The 22,205-nt window shown below is 36.0% G+C and overlaps 1 protein-coding gene and 1 long non-coding RNA gene across 6 annotated transcripts in view; one reads left to right on the forward strand and one right to left on the reverse strand.

The window, feature by feature from the left end:
• The window catches only part of ITGA8 (integrin subunit alpha 8), a 163,510-nt gene that overhangs the window by 55,172 nt on the left and 86,133 nt on the right, over nt 1-22,205 (forward strand). For all 4 annotated transcript variants that reach the window (XM_073229249.1, XM_073229247.1, XM_073229248.1 and 1 more), the window contains exons 12-13: nt 6,658-6,863; nt 9,063-9,254. In XM_073229249.1, coding sequence (XP_073085350.1) covers nt 6,658-6,863; nt 9,063-9,254 — 398 coding nt within the window. The remainder of the gene's footprint in view (nt 1-6,657; nt 6,864-9,062; nt 9,255-22,205) is intronic.
• The window catches only part of LOC140847849 (uncharacterized), a 239,589-nt gene that overhangs the window by 53,804 nt on the left and 163,580 nt on the right, over nt 1-22,205 (reverse strand). The gene's annotated exons all lie outside the window — the stretch shown is intronic.

Consider the following 22,205-nt stretch of genomic DNA (forward strand, 5'->3'; position numbering starts at 1 on the left):
CAAGAAGAGAGGCAAATCTTGTGTTTGTCAGTGATGTTTCCTAAGCTCCTGTAATGGCTCCATATCAGGAAACATGGCTTCATTTTGAAAAAGAGTGCTTTTGTCCCTCTCAATTTCTGACAAGATTTCTAGCAGAGATCCTCAGAATGCATGGAATTTGCAGCAAACATGGATTCCCTATCTCAAAGTTTTCCTGAATTGCATATATTTGGTCTCCAAAGTTTGTTAGTGGTTTCAAATGCAGATATCTTTATTCTCCACTGAAACTATTGTATAACCTAAAATAACTAGTAAGCAACACAATTTTATCATGCATGATTAGCATGTTTTCCTTCCTCTCAAACTGCCTTCATGTATAATACATCTGACAACATAGGACCATCCGTACTTAAACCAGTGAAGCTATCTAAAATTTTGAGGCACAAAAGTTAAGTGAATTGTCTAACATAACCCACTAATTACTAGGGAAGGTCTTGGTTAGTTCCTAGACCTTCTGCCGAATTACCCAACACATCTTTTATATTATATACAGAGAACTCTTTACTAAGATCTATAAAATACCTAGTAGGGAAAAAATATATAATTTCAGTTTTCAAGGGCTCATAAACTATAAGTATTAGGAATTTCCAATCTAAAAAGTGAGCAAAATGACCAACATGTCTCTCTCTCACTTACTTTTAAACTGGGAAATGGAATAAATTAATATATTTGTCACTGAAGAAACCCAATAACCTTTGTATATATCTTTTTTAAATAAAAGTTGCATATATTTAAGGTATACAACATGATGTTTCGATATACATATACATAGTGAAATGCTACATCAAGCTAATTAATATATCCATCTATATGATCCATCTATTACATAGTTACTTTGTGTGTGTGTGCACATGCACACAGTAAAAGCACCTGAGATCTACTCTTTCAGCAAATTTCCATTCAATACAATATTTTAACTACAGTTCTCTTGGCTATAACATAAGTCTCTAGATTTAATTCATCCTAAATAACTGTAACTTAGTACCTTGGACCAATATCTCCCCATTTCCCCCAACTCCCCACCACCACTGGTAACCACCATTTTACTCTTTCTTCTATGTATTTGGCTTTTTAGATTCCACATATATATCTACACACATATACATATATGTAAAAACATATAGATACAATTTATATACATATCTGTATATAAATATCCATATATATATATAGATTCCAATAACTTTAAATAAGGGTTGTAGTAGAAGAATAACATATGTGCTGGCTGATGTGCTTACAATAAACATAAAATCATAATTTCAAAGTTATTTCTACCCAAAGAACTTAAAAAAAAAGAATCTCTTCAATGATGCTAAAAACAACTGACTGATGAGAAAAAATTCAGTTATAGATTTTAGTTTCATGGCATATAATAAAAATCAGTTTGATTAAATTAAAGATAGCCACACTAGTTCACTGCATTTTGCTGAGTCATTAGTTGTGATTCCCAAATAATTTTACAGAGCTGGAATTCCTACAATTTCTTAAAAATTCACAAAGCCTTTTCTAGCTTTCCCAGCATTTATCAGTAGTTAAAGAATTATCAGTGTGCATTAATTACCCAGCAGAGTTCAGTACTAAAATTGAGACTTAATTCCCATTTTATGCCCAAATTCCTAATTTCCAATAACCTTTTTTTCCTAGGCCTTCATCTTTTAAACCCTGAATCTGCAGTGACTCAGAATAGGATTAAGAACATCATTTGGATAGTTGATTGTTCACGGTTCAGAAGTTAGGACTCCCCACGTTTTGTAGGATTGAACCAGACTTTCCTTTCTCTAGCCAAAAGAGAATTAAGTACTATAGTGCGTGAGACAACCCAGTGAACACTGTTTGACAGCGCATGTGATCTTCTCTATCTGCTATGTAAAAAAAGCAAGGTCCCTACAAATGCTCCAAAATCTCAGCATCAGGGGGAAAACATGTCACTAAGTAACATAATCAAATAAGTAAATTGGTGGGAATTTTCCCCAATATTTCTTTACTTAAAAAATCCCAGGTATTATATGAGTGGACTCCAAAAGTTTAGATCAAAGAATCGCACACATGCTGATTGGTGGCTGATATTGCTAAGCCTGTGATTGTTTTGAAAATATAAACAAGCTGATGAAATTAACTTCTATTTAGTTATCTTAAGATAACTATAGCTACAAACTCTGTCAACATAAACTGTTAGGAATTTCTGGACAAACTTAACAAACGGAGATGGTACTTTTCATCTTAAGCCTAATCAAACAAATCGGTTTCTTTTCTTATGGTTTTTTAAATTTATAATATTTACACTATTTCTGAAATTCACAGAATTAAAATTTAATCCATTGGATTGTTTCTAGCTAGCATCTGCAGGGCCAGAGGAGCTAAATGTAAAGAAATTCTTAGCAGTTAATTTGAGCATTTTAGAGAAAATTTATTTGAAAGGAAACAGCTTTGGGTAACTGATTTGTGCTAGATTTAGTCCAAGTATGTTCTCTCATACAGTTATATCATTATGATTAAGTAGAAAAAAACTAGAAAACTAAAACAAAAGAAGTTGCACATTAAATTGATTTCTGTAATGTACTTGATAGTCTTTATTAGTCCTTACCTATCATAAAATAATTGAGTTGATTAGATAGCAATTCTAGTATACAATCTCTTAATATATATTATTTTAATATATAACTACATTCTGAAAATTAGTCATGGGCATTAGCATGCAATATGTTTACTGGGAAATAAAGAAACTTAGAAAAGCTTGTATGTTAAATCAATACATTAACACCATTTAGCTATAGAAAACTTGAATTTAGATTCTTCATAGTGAAGTTTCTCATAATGGGCCCTCTCATTCTGTCTATCACTATATTTATACTTTGTTTTTCAGGAAAAGATACTTTCTGTCTCAAACAACATGTGAAGAATGAGAAATTGAGCCTTGCTGTATAACATCAGAGCAGATTTAGACATAAAAAAGAGGCACAAATAAAGCCTGTCTGAATGCTATAAAGAGATGTCAAGAAAACTGTGCTTAAACATTAGACATTTAGATAAAATGAAATTTCGTCTATCTATCCTTTTATGAAATGCCTTTACATAATAACTTAGATCACCTCCAAACCAGCAAATAAAGACAGAAGATAGCTTTGAGTGACAACCTTATTCTTGATATTATTTCTTCATGATTGTCCATTTTTTAGATTAAATATATATAGTGTAACAGCCTGGGTGATACATGTATGTATTATATTCTCACAGGATGGCACCCAACTACTTATCAGAAGGTCAGTGAAAAACAGCTTTACTAATAAATATTTTAAACCTTAAACTTAAATTGGATATATTAAAACCAAGATTTGACAAATTTTGATATAGGCTAATAGTACTGGAGCATATCACTGGTTTTTCAATGATTTTTTGCCTTGTAGCCCTTAATAAGTATGATTTGACAGTGTAAGTCAGCACACAAAACTGAAACAATAGTTTCATGTAATAGTACTTACCCTTAGTTGCAACACATTCACTGTATATTTTATTATATTTGAATTCATATTTAAAAATTACTTGTCAAGACCCATTAAACTGAATTCATGATCCATTAATATGTTGCAAGTCAAGATTCAAAAACACCAGCTTAAATAATAATTATATTGTTTTTCTTAAGTGGTATTGCTCTTATAAAATAGTACTGACACTAAGTGCAAAGTATTTTGTAAGGCACATTGTACCAATTGAATCTAAGACAGTTACTGTCTCTCAACTTTTGAAGAAAACAATTATAAATTGAAAACAAATGCCTTTGTCTTTTTTTTGGCATCTAGAACATTTTAGAAGACTTACACATATCTAGGGAACTATATGTCTAAGAAAATACATCAATGCTGTCATGATACTCCAAGAGTGCAGAGATTCCTTGGATGTACTAGTCTTTCACAATGATAGGTGGAATAATTTCCCATTTATAGAACTCTGTTGGCAGTGAGAAATGTAGTGAGCCAATTGTGTCAGTCCCATGTCGTGTTTATACCCTCAGGGACCAATTATATGCCTTTGTTCCTTCTTTATAGCCTGAGAAACTGGCCCCTCAACCTTTGCAACAGAGAATGAGTGCTTTTAGACGTCTTTGAACTACAAAGCAGCAGCACACACCAACAGTTGTTTAACAAATGTCTTTCTTACTGGCAATAATAATAGCAGAAGGAGAGGCAACCAGCTTCCTGCATGAGAAGGCCAGGGGCTCAAAGAGCCCCAGTCCCTACCCTCCTCTCAGCCTGGAACACACAGCAGGATGGCAAGCAATGGACTTTTTTTTTAAGTAAATGTAATTTATAACATTTTTAAGAAAATTCTCTAAGTATAGCAATCCAACTATAATGAGAAAATACTATGTGTTCCCTTCAAGCCTGATGCCTTCATAATGTCTATCATTCACTAAACACTACTGTGTAGCCTGTGTGTATGTGTGTGTGTGTGTTCATATTTGGAGAGAAAGAGATGCACACAAAGATAAAGACAGAGAGAGATTTAAGAGCTTTTGTATATTCTATTTTTCCAATTAAAATTACTGGCATCCCTCTGGCTGGAACCCACCTAGGCCACTCACTGTTCCCTGACTCCATCCACTCAGGAACATTTGCCTTGGCTCACAGCACTGCCACCTGGAAAGCCTGCCTCTAGATTCACCTGTCAGAATCCCACCCAGGCTCAGTGCCATGCCTGCCACAAGCCTTCCTTAGCCCTCTCCAGGTGCCAGCTCTCTCTCCTGTTGGGGGTCTCCAGCACGGTGTCCACTCTGCCTTGTTTATAGTTACACAAGTAGCAATCTGACCTCTCTAAATTAATTAGGAACAGGGTTGAACTAACAGTCATTATATTCTTTAAACCACTTATCACAATACCTTACATAGAGTCATTACACAGGATATTCCTTGAATCATACTAAGAAAGAAACAGTAATGAACAGCACAGAGAAGGAGGGGACAGGTCAGAGTAGTGCTGGAATGTCTCACAGATAGTTCAGATCCTAAAGGAGGTTTCTTCTCAGTAACTGTTCCCAGCTCATTCCTGCCTTTTAGATTAATGAGATTTTTAGTTTACTTGGCAAACTTCCATATGTTAGGTGATCTACATAGACACAAAGTCAAATCAGATTTGTGTTACTGCCTAAGGTCATTCTTTAGATTATTGCATCTCCCAGGATAGGGGTGTCTTCAGACAAATTTTAGCAGAGGTCACTAGTATCAACCAAATTATGAATTCTGGTTGAAGTGACTTTTCTTTAAATTTAAAACAATAATACATACATACATTTTTTAAAAAACAAATAGCTAAGACATCTCTGTTCTACTACTCCTCATGCTCATCCATCTCTGTGAAGGAAATACCTTTAGCCACTTTTGTTTTATTCTCCTGGCTGTTACAGTTTTATCATTAAATAATTTGCATAGGTGCTTTTTTCCTTAATTTTTTTAAACCTTAAGAATTAGCTACTAGCTTTGTGCTATAATATCTACATTTATAAAGAATAAATATAAATTCTCTTTTGGGATGAAAATTTTGTTTTCTTTCTAGTTGGTACTATAACCCTCTCTGACCTGTTTTAACAGTTAAATAGAGGTAACAAGAGGAAAGGGGAGGACAAAATTTATTTTAAAACTTACACTGCAAGAAAACTTCATAATTTAAAAGTACAGCTATATAAATTGTAGACAAACTCTAATCCACTGTTAGAAAAACCCATTTAGGTCTATGATATCTTTTACTTGTGTAACTACAGTTTCTGGAAATGCACTAAAAAGATGAAAAGGGTGAAATATCTGAGGTTTTTTTTTTTTTGAGAGGGCATCTCTCATATTTATTGATCAAATGGTTGTTAACAACAATAAAATTCCGTATAGAAGACTCAATGCACAATCATTAATCAACCCCAAGCCTAACTCTCAACAGTCTCCAATCTTCTGAAGCATAACGAACAAGTTCTTACATGGTGAACAAGATCTTACATGGTGAATAAGTTCTTACATGGTGAACAAGTTCTTACATGGTGAATAAGTTCTTACATGGTGAACAAGTTCTTACCTGGTGAATAAGTTCTTACATGGTGAACAGTGCAAGGGCAGTCATATCACAGAAACTTTCAGTTTTGATCACGCTTTATGAACTATAAACAATCAAGTCAGATATGATTATTCATTTGATTTTTATACTTGATTTATATGTGAATCCCACATTTCTCCCTTTTTTTAAAAAAATAAAATGCCGAAGTGGTAGGTAGATGCAAGATAAAGATAGAAAGCATAATTTAGTGCTGTAAGAGGGCAAGTGTAGATGATCAGGTCTGTACCTATAGACTAAGTATTAATCTAAGCTAGATATCTGAGGTTTTTTTAACATAGTCATTTTTAACATAGTTAAGTTCATTGTGATAACTTAACAACTCTTGTTTTCTTAGACCATTCTACTCCACAGACATAACATAGCAATGAAAGAAATATGATGATTGTAAGATGTTCCTTGAAAAAGGAAAAATACCAATGGAAATGTATTAATCGAGTTGGCTAAAAATGTACCAAAAAGAAAACAAAAATTACCAAAAAGAACCTCGTGTCTGCCAGTGCATTAACCTCTCTTTGTTTCCTATAGAATGGATGACGTATTGATCGGGGCACCTCTCTTTATGGACCGTGAGTTTGAGAGCAACCCTAAAGAAGTAGGGCAAGTGTACTTGTATTTGCAAGTGAGCGCTCTCATCTTCACAGACCCGCAGGTCCTCACAGGCGCTGAGGCTTTTGGGAGATTTGGTAGCGCGGTGGCACACTTAGGAGACCTGAACCAAGACGGATACAATGGTAATTTACACCACTGTGTGAAAATCACTTACGTGTCATAATCTCATGTTACTGTTATATAAAATAATGCCCATCTTGAAGTATTCACAACTGTGTGTGGTGCAGTTATTAATTGGTTTTTAATAAACTATCAAAAATCTCAAGGCAATTTAAAGTTGATATGCTTTGGCTAAATATAGATGTTACATGGAAATTTTCTCACATTGATTAAGGGAGTCATATAACAGCTATAAACAAATGCAGCAGTTATTTTTAAATTGGTATTTGAATTTAGCTCCTCAAAGAGAACTACAGAATCTACTATGTGTACGGAGTCAAGACACATAAATACATATTGCTATACAAATCAGGTACTGCCTTCTGATTAACCCATATGAGTTATGCTGAATTTGAATTGGTCTGCAGACTTCACCTTAAAGGCAAGTTCAATGTTTGCAGTAAAGTGTTGTTAAATTCTTAGGTTAGGATTGTGGTTTCTTAAAGCTAGGAACTTTATGAATGCCTATCCTTAGAAAAACATGCAAGCTCACACAAAATTTTGCATACATTTTCTTCAGGACTTTAAATTAAAAACCAAGGTACAGTAGGTTTCTTGAAGTTTGAGGAAGTAACAGGAATTTGTTACAACAAAATAGCCTAGGGAGTATCTATACCAGATCAGTATTCATGAGTACCTTTGGCAAGTGTTACTGTATTTTTATGATTTCTTTAAGAAAAAAAGTATCAACAATGTCTGGTTAGTGATTTAAAGTAACATAAAACACAAATGCATGTTAAAAGTTCATGGTTCCAGAGAAATACAAAATAAAAGACCATTTCATCTTTAACTGATTGGCTGCTTTCAAAAACTTTCCAATTCCTGAGCACCAAGTAAAATAAATAATGCTAAATTATCTATGGAGTCATCCTTTTCATCACATTTTGTTCTATGTGTCTTTTCTCTCAAACCCTTAATGATATTTTTAAGAGCTGAGAGAAACATTTTTAACAACATAAAGGGTTCTGCCTCGCTGAGTTTTGGTGGGTAAATCAAACTGGGATGAAACCAGGGACAGATTTACAGGAAGGGAAGAAAGTTCCCCTTTCCACCTTCCAAATTACAGCATTTTTATTTTCTACTATAATCTGAGTTTTTACATAGTTTATACTTACTTGTTAAGAGAAACTGGATTTATGATCCTTGTTATGTAGTCAAAATTGATTCTCAATTTATTTAGCCTTATCGAACCTGCTTAGGAAAAAAGAAGTGAATGATATGACAAAATGAGGACACACACAGTCATCCACTCTGGTGGACTATTACGTTATTGGGTTATTGGTGCTCTTTTTATGTAAAATTAAGTTTCCATGTGTATTGTTTAGAACAATCCTGATGAATACAATGTGTGGAAGTTAATTTTCATTCAGTGCTACATCTAAGTGGGTGTTGGGCAATAAGGCTGTCTCAAGGTTTCCCAGTGAACTCAAGTAAAAAGTGGTCTTGCCTACCTTGGCGGGGCAACATAATCATTAAATGATAGAATATCTTTGTGGAACAGGTTGTTCATTTCCTTCAATAAGAAACTCCTAAGGACCCTGAAAAGGTGCCTCACCTGGCCTCCCCTGCCTGGCGATCTGACCCCACTCTCCCCCGACATGACAAGTGCCCAGGTCCACCCTCTGGCTGTTCCTCAAATGGACCAAGTTCCTTCCACCTCTGGGACTTGGCACAGCAGTTCCTCTGCCTGGAGTGCTCTTTCCTTCTGACCTCACACGGCCCATTCTACCTTGTCCCTAGATTTCAGTTTCAATATCAGCCTTAGTGGCACCTTATCTGACCCTCAAAAATCCAATCACTCTCCATCACATCAATATTTTTAAGATTTCTTTACATAGCATTTGTCACTTTCTACCTTTTCTGGATTATTTCTTTATTCAAATTGTCTGTTACCTGCACTAGAATATAAACTTTCTAAAATCAGTGTCAGTTCACTATATGTTGATTGTATCCACCACATTCAAAACATAGTGGTCACTCGGTAAGTTTTTGTTGAATAGATAAAAGACAACAAATAATTAATAGTTGCTGCAGTGCTACAAAGTTTTCATGGAAAACTTAAGAAGCCCGTTGGACTTTACAATACTGCCCTTCGATTATACTTACTTCTATTTCTAAAACATCCTTTATTTAAAAAAATGTTTATGTGTCTCTGTTTATAGACGTTGCCATTGGTGCACCCTTTGCAGGCAAGGATCAAAGAGGCAAAGTGCTCATTTACAATGGGAACAAGGATGGCTTAAATATTAAGGCTTCCCAAATTCTACAAGGAGTATGGGCCTCACAGGCTATCCCTTCTGGATTTGGCTTTACTTTAAGAGGAGATTCAGATATAGACAAGAATGATTACCCAGGTAAGGTTTTCTTTCTTTTCCCTTCCTAGAAAGAGCCCCTTTCTAGGGGAAAATGCATCATGTGTAAGGAGTTCTCTCATAAAGGCCAAGGCCAACCGTAACCACAGCACAGGTTTTTTATGTGTTCAATTCCAGAGTGACTTTCACAAGAATTTGAAGACAGACAAAACAAACTCTCCCTTTCCTGTCAAGAGACAATGTTAGAAAGGCAAGGTGGCTTAAAAAAACTGCATTGGACATAAAACTTGTGAACTTTGCAACAAAAGCTTTTATTAGAAACCCCTCAGTAATTTGGTCTCCATTGACAAAGACAGTTTGCATCAGAGATAGCTTAGAGCAACTTATTTTAATCCTATAATCCCCTTTGGAGCTCATAGTTCCTATTAACTTATGAAATGCAACATTTCTGTCATAAAGTTCATGTTTTGGAACATAAATATTTTCCAACCACATTTTGGGGATTTTCCAAAAAGAGATTAAACATTTTAAAGTGAAGCAAAAAGAACTGGTTCATGATAAAGATAATAAACTGTTCTTGATCACCTCATTCATATTGAGGACTCATGTAAATCCATTCAGCACAGCGAGATAATTCATGTTCTGTGCATGCTGTATGGAAACACGGATTTTTCTTAAAGGATTGTTTCGGTAATTAGGATCTTTAGCAGAGAACATTCAACTTCTTGGTTTTATGGTTCAATTTTTACTTTTATGTTGCTTATTTTAAGATGGTTTCAATAAATAACTAGAAATCATTAATAGTTAACTGACAGCTTCAACTATTTATTAAAACCCTGTCTCACCTCTCCTCTAATTGGGTATTTTCCATATGTAGAGTTTTTCCTGGTTTGGGGCAGCATTCCAATAAACTGACTGCCTAAATATACATCACTAATTTCAATTCTTTGACTTTCTGTTCCCCACTGGGGTTAGACAAAAAGGATACTGCAACATATTCTTATGAATTTGCCAGAAATCTTTCATGGCACTAATGTAGATGCTGTGGTGGACTCAAAATGGATTTAGTATTATATTTTATATGAATGTGTCCTACCTACAGGGATTTCAAGAGCATCAAGTTAAATTAATTTTCTCAGGTTATAGTATACTAACCTAATCAATGATGGTCAGCTTTGATTTGTTTGGTGTAGGGGGCTCCTATATAATATATTCTGTTTTTAAATAATCCAAAAATGAGGTGCCTTATGTGATTTCTTCCCCCAGATATGTCAGGATGATTAATGAAATTCAAATCCTGGATTGCAATTTTAGAATAACAATTATTTCAGAAAATTATTGTTATACACTGTGCTTGTTAATTCTTCTCTTAATACATTGTGCTTGTAAATTCTTATCTTAAGACCGTGGAACTTAACGGACAGACTGGCTTTAGCAATTGCTAATTTTCCACCAATGCATCTTGTTATTTCAGCACCTAAAAGGAGTTGCAGTTTGCATAGGTTTTGCCTGGGAAGAAGCATAAGCCCTCTTTTCTCCCAAAGGTTATCCGGTGGCATGCTTTCCAAACTCTATAGCTCATTTTATAAACTCTGTGTTCTAGTGCTCTATGGTCAATCTTGTGATTTTCCAAACCAGTACTTACCAGAACTTAAAAAGAAATAAATTTTTCTTTCTTTCTGGAAGCCTGCTTTTTCTAATCAAAAGGGCTCAGCCTTCAGATTACTGTGCCGTCTCTGAGTTTCAAATCCACTTGACAAATTGACTTGATTCTAGGCTGTATCTAGTTCAACCTCAGTAAGCAGTTGTTGTCAATTTTGGCAGCACTTTGAATCACCTGGGGAAATTTTAAAAATCCATATGCTCAGGTCACCCTCCAGACCAGTTAAATCAGAACATCCAGGATGCAACTAACACCACAGTAATATGTTTAAGTAACCTGGGTAATGCCAGTGTACAGAGAAACTGGGAACTAAGGACCTAGAGCAAATTCCCCCCACTTTAATGAACATATGGATTACTCAGGCATCTTATTAGAGCACAGATCCTGATTCAGTAGGTCTCCTTAATAGTAGGCTGCTTTCTGGCTGTGTAAGAGCAAGACAATTTCTTAACCTCTCTGAACTTCAATTCCTGTATCTGTAAAATTAGATAATAATACATTGGAAAAAGATGAAATGATATTGTTTATACCATGTGAAATGAGATGGTGTGTTTACGTTAAAATGAGATCATGTTGAACATAATAAATGGCAGCTCTTCAATCAATTTTTAAAACAAGACTATTTTGGAGGTATTTTTTTCTTAGGCACATTAGATGTTATTGTTTTCTTGTGCTTATTTAATTTCCATGGTCCCCAATCTTAATTGATAGTCTACATTTGCTTCCCATGCCCCAGACAAATAGGAATATGAGAGTAAGAATGGCTATGGAGACCCTGCTGTTTATGAGAGCCACTCATAAAAATCCTGTTGCTGGACCCACTCCAGAAGCTTCTGCTAATAATAGAAGGTTGCTACCCTGCTACGATGTAATTCCACCACTCATTCCATCCTACCTCCCACCTCTAAGTGGGGAAAAAGCATGAAGAATTCTCCCATTTCTCACTGCTGTGATTTACTGGGTGCCAGGAATGGAAAGCGCTCTTCCCTCTTAACCTTTTAGCTCTTTAAGGTATTTAATTTCATATAAATTATGCCTGAAGTAGGGTGATGACAACAGTTGAAAGGAAGGGACTGAGGACTGGCTGTGATGAAGGTAGAGCAGGTGGGGGGGGGGATGTTAAGGTGACTGGAATTTTGATCTCATGTACCCAGGAAAAGTATGATATAATGAACAGACATGGGGCAGTATTGTTACAGAAATACAGAGACTCTACTATAGAAATATTTGGAGTAATTTCCTAACATCTAGTTTAACCACTTAATTTTTTATATTTCTTACAATAAAAATTGTCATCAGCACACATACATACATAGAACTCTTAAGTATTTTGTTTTGTGGCACCAAAATTCTTTTTCCTTTTCAAAATATAGATGTGTTCAGGTTTTAATACGCATGCTCACTGGAAAACTAGGGCTGACCAGAGGAGTGTCTTGTATACATTGAGTGAAAGCATTTCAGAGAAGAAACATCTGTGATAGTTAGGAATCCCTAAAATTCAAAGATCTAGTCTAATCCCATTAAACATGATTGTATAACAAGGCCATCTGCTAAAAGCGAAACCCAGACATTGGAGTGGGGGAGGGGAAGTACAGGTTTGTTGAGCCGAAATCTTAAGGCAATAAAAACTAGAGGGAAACATGGGCAGAATGCCAAAACTATCATTGTCTCATTCAGGCCCCTAATAAATGATGATTATATTATGAAGCCGCTTCAGAAAATCATATCAAATGAAATAAAATGGCCCATCATCTGTTTCAATGAGTGTTGTGTGTGTGTAAGTGAACAACTGAGCAAGAACCTACGCAGGAGAAGAAATAAAAGGGTGGCTTTAACTGAAGGAATAATGTATTTTAATCAAATCTTGAACCCCTTGAAATTGATATGAAGTTTAGCTGAACTTTATAGTTAATGTTTATTTTTACTTCTCAAACGCTACTCAAGTTTTTATGAAAAGCAAAACATTATGTTCTTACTGAGCAAGATTTTCATACTTTCATAAACACATGAAAAATTAAAATATTCATTTCTTATAAAAATATCTTACAAATTTAGATTAAATGGAATTAATTAAGTCAACTGAAAGAGTTCCTAGACTTGAATTCAGCAGTGTCATAAAGTAGAAATGAAAATAATGCATTACATTAAATGATTTCCAAATGTTGCATTAGGGTTATAATGTATAAATCTTTTTATACAATGTTGGATTCAATTTGCAAATATTTTGTTGAGGATTTTTGCATCTCTCTTCATAAGAGATACCAGTCTGTAGTTTTCCTGTAATGTCTGTCTGGTTTTGATATCAGGGCAATGCTGGCCTCACAGACTGAGTTAGAATGTATCCCTTTTGCTTTTATCTTCTGGAAGAGAAGATGTAGAGAATCCATATAATTTGTTAAATCTTTGGTAGGGGTCTTATGCTTTCTGTTTTGGAATAGTATTAATTGTTGCTTCAATTTGTTTAATAGATATAGGCTATTCCAGTTGTCTTATTTTTTCTTGTTCTGGCAGATTGTGTCTTTCAAGGAATTATTCCACTTCCTCTATATTATCAGATTTGGTGAGCAGAGAGTTATATTCCTTTTAATGTCCATGGAACAATAATGTCCCATCTTATATTGTTAGTAATTTGGATCTTGTCTATTTTTGTCTTATTTAGCCTGGCTAGAAGCTTATCAATTACAGTGATCTTTTCAAAGAACCAGTTTATGCCCTTGTTAATTTTCTCTATTCATTTTCTGTTTTCAGTTTCACTGATTTCTGATCTAAATCTTATTTCTCTTCTCCTTACTTTGGATTTAGTTTGCCCTTCTTTGTCTAGTTTCCTAAGGTGGAAGCCTATGTTATTAATCTTATATCTTTCTTCTTTTCTAACATATGCATTTGATACTATAAATTTCCTTGGTTTGATAAATTGTGTTTTCATTTTCATTTAGTTCAAAATATTGCTTAATACCTCTTGAGTTTTCTTCTTTGACCCATGTGTTCTTTAGAAGTATGTTATTTACTCCAAGTATTTTGGGATTTTTCCAGCTATTTTTCTGTTACTGATCTCTAGTTTAACTCCATTGTGATCTGAGACCAGACATGGTATAATTTCCAGTCTTTTAAAATTTTTAAGGTGTGTTTTATGGCCCAGAATAAGGTCTGTCGTGGTGAATGTTCCCTACGAACCTGAGAAGCGTGTTCATGCTTCTGTTCTTGGATGAAGCAGCCTATGGATGTCAGTTACATCCAGTTGATTGATGGTATTGTTGAGTTAAATTATGTCTTTACTGGTTTGTTGCCTGCTATATCTTTCCATTTCTGATAAAGGAGTGTTAAGGTTTCCACTATAATAGTGGATCCATCTATTTCTCTTTGCATTTCTTTTAGTTCTTGCCTTGTGAATTTTGACACTCTGTTAACTGGCACATACATGTTAAGGATCGTGGTCTTCTTGGGGAATTGACACCTTTATCATTATGTAGTGCCCCTCTTTAATCTCTGATAACTTTCCTTATTCTGAAATCTATTGTCTGAAATCAATATAGCTACTCCTGCTTTCTTTTGATTAGTGTTACCATGGTATATCTTTCCCCTTTCCCCATCCATTTAATTTTAATCTATTTGTGTCTTTATATTTAAAGTGCGTTTCTTGTACAACACCATATAGTTGGGTCTTGTTTTTGATCCACTTTGACAATCTCTGTCTTTTAATTTTGGTATATTTAAAGCCATTGAAGTTCAAAGTGATTGTTGATATAGATGAAGATCTACCATATTTATTAATGTTTTCTATTTGTTTCCTTTTTCTTTGCTTCTATTTTTGTCTTTCATTCTTTTTCTGCCTTTTGTATTTTAACTGAGCATTTTATATGATTCCCTTTTATTCTCCTTTCTTAGTGTACACTTTTTAAACCTTTTTTTTTTAGTGGCTGCCATAGAGTTCACAATATACTTTTGCAAGTAATCCAAGTCCATTTTCAAATAGCACTATACCACTTCACAAGTATTGTGCTTACCTTATAATATCAAAATAACACTAATTCTTCCTTCCTAACCTTTGTATCATTGTTATCATACATTTATGTTTCTCACACACATACACATACACACACACACACAATCTATGTGTGTGCAATGTATAAGTAAAAAGTATATACACTATTTATATATAAAATATATATATTATATACTATATATAAAAATATATACTATTTATATATGCATTATATATTAGAATATATACATACATATATGCATTCATAGTCAATTAAAGGTAAGAAAAATAAGTTTTTATTTTTTCACTTTTTCCTTCTCCAGTCTCTTCCTTTCTTTATATAGATCTGAGTTTCTGACATATATTTTCCTTCTCTCTAAAGAACTTCTTTTAACATTTCTTGAAGGTAGGACTATTATCAATAAATTCCTTTGATTTTTATTTGTCTGAGAAAAGTCTTTGTTGCTCCTTCACTTTTGAAGGATAATTTTGCAGGTTAAGGAATTTGGGGTTTGTGGGATTTTTTCGCTCAACACTTTAAATACTTTACTCCCTCTTCTTGCTTGCATGGTTGTTAGGGAAAGTTGGGTGTAATGCTTGTCTTTGGTCCTCTACAGGTAAGCACCAAAAAGGCTTCTTCAGGATTTTTCCTCTATCTTTGATTTTCTGTTGTGTGAAAATGATGTGTTTTTTTGGCATTTATCCTATGTGGTGTTCTCTGAGCTTCCTGGATCTTTGTTTTACTGCCTGACATTAATTTGGGAAAATTCTCCATCATTATTATGTAAATATTTCTTTTGTTCCTCTCTTTCTTCTTCTGCTATTCCCACTACACATATGTTACACCTTGTGCAGTCACACAGTTCTTGGATATTCTGTTCTGTTTTTTTTTTTCCCCACTCTTTTCTCTTGGCTTTTCAATTTTGCAGGTTTCTATTGATATATCTTCTAACTCAGAGATTTTTTTCTTCAGCTGTGTCCAGGCTACTAATAAGTCCATCAAATAGTCTTCATTTCTCTTACAGTGTTTTTTATCTATATAATTTCTTTTTGGTTCTTTCTGAGAATTTCCATCTTCCTCCTTACTTGGTGCATTTGTTCTTGTGTGTTATTTTTATCCACTTAGGGCCTTTGGCATATTAATCATAGTTGCTTTAAATTCCCAGTCTGATAATTCCAACATGTGTGACATGTCTGAGTCTGGCTCTGAAGTTTACTATGTCTCTTCCTACCATGTTTTTTGCCTCTTAGTATGTCTTATATTTTTTTTGATAGCCAGGCATGATGCACTGAGTAAAAGAAAGTACTATAAGTAGTAATGTGGCCATAGGTGTTGGGTCAGGCAACATGTCTTATAGTCTATCATTAGGTCTCAGTCTTTTAGTGAGCCTATGACTGGACTATAGACTTCATACATGCTTCTCAGTTTTATCCCTCTTTAGGTGGGACAGGATATCAAGAATAGGTAGAGTCAGGAATTTCCTTTTCCCAGGTCAGTCAGACTCTGATAATATTCCAGCAGTTTGGATTCTGGTTTAGTTTTTCTTGGGGGCAGACTGTATTAAGAAGAATGGAATGTTTTGGCATATATCAAATGGTTCCTTCTTGCCTCCTCCTGCCAGAAGTGCAAGGGAATTTTTCTCTAATATTCACTGTGAAGATCTGGTAAAGATTTGGGAGGTAAAACTCACAAAAGTGTGCCTCCCTCCCCATCCAGCAACTGGACACCCCTGGAGTCTTTAATTCTGAGAGTCGTCCACACCACCCCTCCCGCACGTCGCCGGTGACTTCCAGTTCCAGGACCCTGGCCCGGGCTCCCAGAGCTTGCTGTTTTTCAGTTTGTTCAACTTTTTACTTTTTGTTAGGATGGAGTGGCAACCTCCAAGCTTCTTACATGCTGGACCAGCAACTGGGAATCTGTCCATTTAAGTTTGAACTAACTACCTTCCGAACACTCAATTATAGAAAAGCTGGCTTTTCTTTGAAACCCAAGGCAATAGTAAATATGACAGGATATCATTTGTACTTGATCTTACTTGTAAAAATATCTTTAATAAAAATGCGCTGCCTTGCCATGTCCTTTTATGGGTGGGGGGCGGGGGCAGGATGTAGAGGCGTGGGAGGAAGTTCTCCTGGGCTTAGAGCCTCTGCATTATTTCTGACCTCCCACTGCATGTCCTTCTGTAAGTCATTTTAAATTTATTAATATGTGATTTAAAAGCCATCTTTTAATGTAATTCATTTGAAGCATCCCTTCTGTCTTTGCACACCCTGGACATTTTCCTGGGAATTCACTTCCCACTAGGAACTCAGTTCAAATGTCACTTCCTCAGGAAGCCTTCCCTGACTGTTGATCTTTCACTAAAAACATTTATCTCAAATTGAAATTACTCATTTGTGTGATTATTTGATAAATGTCTCTTTTGCCTCCTTAGACCAGACACTTTTTTAGAAGAGAGCAAGACAGGGTTTGGTTTTGCTCACTCTGGAATCCCTAGTGCCCAAAGCAGTAGCTGGCTCCTAGTAAATACATGCTGAATGAAAAGTGAGAACAAATGAATGAATGAATAAACCAATTTCCTCACAGCTACACACCTAGGCATATGAACTGTTGCTCCCCTCTGTTTTTACTTGGCCACTGTCTTCCAACTCCACTTCAATCCAATAAACTATTTTATTCCTGAGCAGAATGAGAATGCAAATGTACGTAGAGGTAATGATTCCCTTTAAAATATACTCTGGCCTCCTCTCCTGGGGGTATTGGGAAGCTCCACTCAAGATGGTACACTTATTCTTGAAAATCAGAACCCCTGACCCTAACTGTATTCACTGGAAATTTACATATCAATTGTCGTTCAAACTGCTGGATCAGAAGAACCAGTAGCCAGTGTGATAGTAATAGCACCAAACTGGGGTTAGAGGGCCCATGTTCTCATTTCTTTACCCATCTTCATCAGTTTTGTTGCCCTGGACATACCATTTCTATCTCTAAACCTCAGCTACTCCACCCCTCAGGACTATTGGCAGGAAGCAATTTGCAAACTGTAAAGAACTCTACATAGTCAATTATTGTTATTTCTTAATACCTCCTACTGAATGGAGGTGGGAGAGACCAGGAACTAGCTCTAATGCAGAGATCCAGGCTCTTCAAGCCAGACCTAAGCCTGTGCTTTAAGATGATGACTCAGGTAACTTAGGCCTAAAGTCTCCTAGGAGAGGAGGAATGAGAGATTTACAAAATAACTAACACAATGGCAAAATCCTCTTCACTTCTGCCTATTTGTTAACACTGTTCAGTGATGCTCTTCTCTCTATCTGATCATTATTTTATATTTTCTTATATTTTCCTGTGATGACATTATTAGTAGCTGGTTTCCTAAAAACTACCAACCCTAATGGAAATTCATGAGAGCATGAGTGTACAACAGAAAGGTCAGGGTCGGGCCAGACCTCAGCTGCATTGTAAAGTAGGTGAAGCTCATCTGGGGGATGCTCAGTGCCTCTCATCCCTGGCTTCCTTTTCTCTGTCCCCAGTTGTTCTTCCACATCAACTGCAGAAACTTACACTATTTCCTTTTCTCACATGTGTGGTGGGGAAGGATCTAATATCCATATTTTCACCAGGGTGTAAGTGGTCCTGGGGTAGTGGGTTACAGCCAGGAACTCTGATGCAGTGGATGCTGGCCTGCATTTTCAACAAGCCTCCTTGGAGAGCTGATTGATAGACTCTAAGTGCTCTGAGGACAGCTCGCTCTCTGCTGAATCCTTGGCAGCTAGGACAGGACTTGGGTCATGGCGGGTGTTGAATATTTCAATCATTGAATGAGGGTGCCTAGTGTAAGGGAATTGCTGTGTAAGTATTCTTCCCTTCCTGTCCTACTTCCCTTGCAACTCTGTATATTTGTATCTTAGGGTATCTGCTAGGCTGCCAGAACAAAGCACCACACACTGGGTGGCTCAGACAACAGAAATGTATTTCCTCAAGGTTCTGGAAGCTATCTAGGTGTGGACGGGGTGGTTCTCTCTGAGGCCTGCCTTTGGCTTGTGGACTGCATCTTCTCCGTGTCCTCACATGGTCTTCTCTCTGAGTGTGCCTGTGTCCAAATTTCCTCTGCTTTTAGTCATATTAGATTTCACCTCACCCTAATTACCTCGTCTTAATCACTTCTTTAAGGACCCAATCTCCAAATAGAGTCACAGTATCCCAGAGGGGTGACTTCCTCAGAGTTCTGAAGTACTGGGGTTAGGTCTTCAACATATGAACTTCAAGGGAGGGACAGAAATTAGGCCATAACACTGAGCAAACTTACAAAGTCCCACAAGCTTCTAATCATTAGGTTTTATCTGCCTGGCTGAATGTAGGGGACGTGTCTTGTAAGATACAAGGCTTTTCTGGAGACTGTGAAATCTTATTCCCAATAGGCAGCCACTTCCAAATGGGACTGGTCCTAAAGAAACAAACTTTTCTCTAAGAAACTAACTGGACAGCACACACACTGTAAGTGTGGCACAACAAGAATAAAGGGAAATGCATTTGATACCGGGATCTAGAATGAAAGGAGGAAAGCATCAAGCAACAGTAGAGGGGTAATTCTGTAGCCCCAGGATGCTAATTACATATAGAAAACTGTTTTCACAAGGCAGACTCATCATTTGATATTTCATTCTTATTTTTTGTGGGATTTTTTTAAAGGAAAATAAACCCTCTGTAAATTAGAATGTTGCAACCTAATACTATGTTCCAGTTCATAAATGTTTTTCTTCAGAGTTCATTTGGAAGTATTTCAGACAGATTGTTAGGATTATTACTTTCTGGGATAAAATCACGCATTTTTTTTCAAACATTTCTTCCTCAACTCATAACCTTCCTCTCAGTAATATTTTGCATGTTGCAATAAAAAAGCAAAGAAGAAAGGCAGGCTCTATTTTTAGATTCACACATTTGCCAAACTCAAGAAGACTTATCTAAATGTCTGCTTCCCACAGACATGAGTGGTTTTTCCAGTGCCAAACACTTAAGCCAATTTTTTAACCTACTTGCAAGTCAACATCACCATATTTACACACCACCTTTAATGCCATTGTTGTACACACCATCTTTAATCCTGACATTTCTCTTAATATCATCCTTATATGAAAACAAGCAGACCCCGGAAGGGTCCAGGTAAACAACTATGCTGGACAACCTGTCTTTAAGGACATGTATGCTATAGGAAGGGGCTTAGCAGAGAGGGAGCCTGGATGGTGAGGAGCAGCTGGAGGAGATGCTGTGAGTCATCAGCGCATCAGTAATGCCATGACGAGAGCCAGAAGTCTGTGGATGATGAGCTCAGGCAACAGAGTTGTGAAGGTGAGCAGGTCTGATGCCCAACTCTGGTTAAGCCAGGGCGAAGGCCAGAAACTGACCATCCCATAATGGATGCAAGAAGAGATGCAAACCCTGCAAGAGCAGAGCTAACTCAAGAGGCAAAGGAGAGTCCTGGATTGTAAATCATTGCAGAGAAGTATGATCTTGTGACCCCAGCCAATTCTACTGAACTCTCAGCTTTCATGTGGGGAAACTTGAAGACTTCACCAGACAGGTGCCAATGAATAGTGACTTGTGCAGAGTCATTAGGAAGCCAGCCAGTGGCAAAGCAAACTGGAATTTAGAATTCCTACTTTTTACTCTACAGTAATTTTCTACTTGAAATACAATACTGCATTTAAAAGAAGACTTCAAAGATGTTAGAGAGATTCAATGAGAGAATTTGTAAGTCACATCTGGCCTGTAGATGCACAAAAACCTGCACACAAATGTTTATAGTGACTTCCAAAAACTGGAAACAACTTGCACATCCCTTAGCCAGGGATGGACAAACAAACTGTGGGCCACCCCCACAGTGGAATACTACTCAGAAGTGAAAAGGAATGAACTTCAGAAACACCACAACATCATGAATGACTCTCAAATGCACTAAGTTGAGTGAAAGAAGCTAGACCCCTACATACTATATGCCTTCATTTATATGACATTCTGGGAAACAGATTTGTGAGTGGGGCTAGGGATGAGGGTAGGCTTGATTACCACATGGCATGAGTGACATTTTTGGGGGATGGAATTATTTTATATCTTGATTATAGTGGTGGTTACAGGATTGGATATATTTATCAAAGCTCTTAGAACAAGATCCTAAACAGGATGAGATTTACTGTGTGTAAAATATACCCTAATTTAAAATGTTTTAAAAAGAGAAAAATTAACCTGTAGATATGCTCCTGGGAGGCATTATGGTAAAATAGGTAGTAGTGTGTGGGCTCTGCAGCTGAGCGCCTGGGTTTTAAAACCTGGCCTTGCCACCTACTGTATTTAGCTTCTATGGACCTCATTTTTCTCATTTTAAATGGGAATAATTAAAGCATCCATCTCATGGGTTCTTATAACAAAGGAATTCATATATTTAAAACATTTATAATGTTAGCTTTTATTTGATACATTGCACAATTGTTCAGTATATCCTCAGGAAAAATTCCTAGAAGTGCAAATGCTGGCTGGTCAAAGGTTTGCATTGTCAGACATATCAACAAACTACCTTCCAAGATAACTGTGCCAAAGTATAATCCCACAAACAGCGCACTGAGTTCTTGGTCCTTTGTTCTCTACCCAACACTGTCTAGGACTAATCTTTTCATCTTTCCCAATTTGGAAGGTCAAAATGATATCTGATTTTTCCTTCCATTTCTATTCCCTTGATGATTAATGAGGTTGAATATGTTTTCATATATTTATTGGTCACAGCTATTTATTTTTATGTGAACTGCCTATTTATAACCTTTTTATTAGAATGTTTATGGTTTCATTATTCATTTGTGCAAGCCTGTTATGAATTAAAGTCAATAATAATGATGACTATTTATTTTTTTACTAGGTGCCAGGCATTCATGTAAGCACTGAAAAATAATCACATTTGATCAGGCAGATATATTATAAACATCTTTCCTGATTCTTTCACTTCTCATTTGGCCCTGCTCTGACTTTTTTGCAAAAGAGGTTTACACTTTAAAATTCATTTGTGTTCTACATTGTTTTTGGTCACATTTAAGGAGAGCATCCCTTTTGAGCAATTATAATCTTTTCATACAACTGTTAGTTGTACATTCCCATGTTTCTCATTTATTTGGAAATTCTTGATGGCAATGCTCATTGTCCAGAAGTATTTTAAAACAGTAAATGTTTTTTAATTCCAAAATAAAATTTTCCAATGGCATTGTCAGCAACAGGCTTCAGCCTCAGTGTATTACAAGATGAAAAAGCAAGAAGGTAGTAGATCAGAAGGCTCACAGCTTACGAAATAGTGGTGGTTGGGTG

Source organism: Manis javanica, chromosome 2, assembly GCF_040802235.1.
Source record: "Manis javanica isolate MJ-LG chromosome 2, MJ_LKY, whole genome shotgun sequence".
NCBI classification, from domain to species: domain Eukaryota; kingdom Metazoa; phylum Chordata; class Mammalia; order Pholidota; family Manidae; genus Manis; species Manis javanica.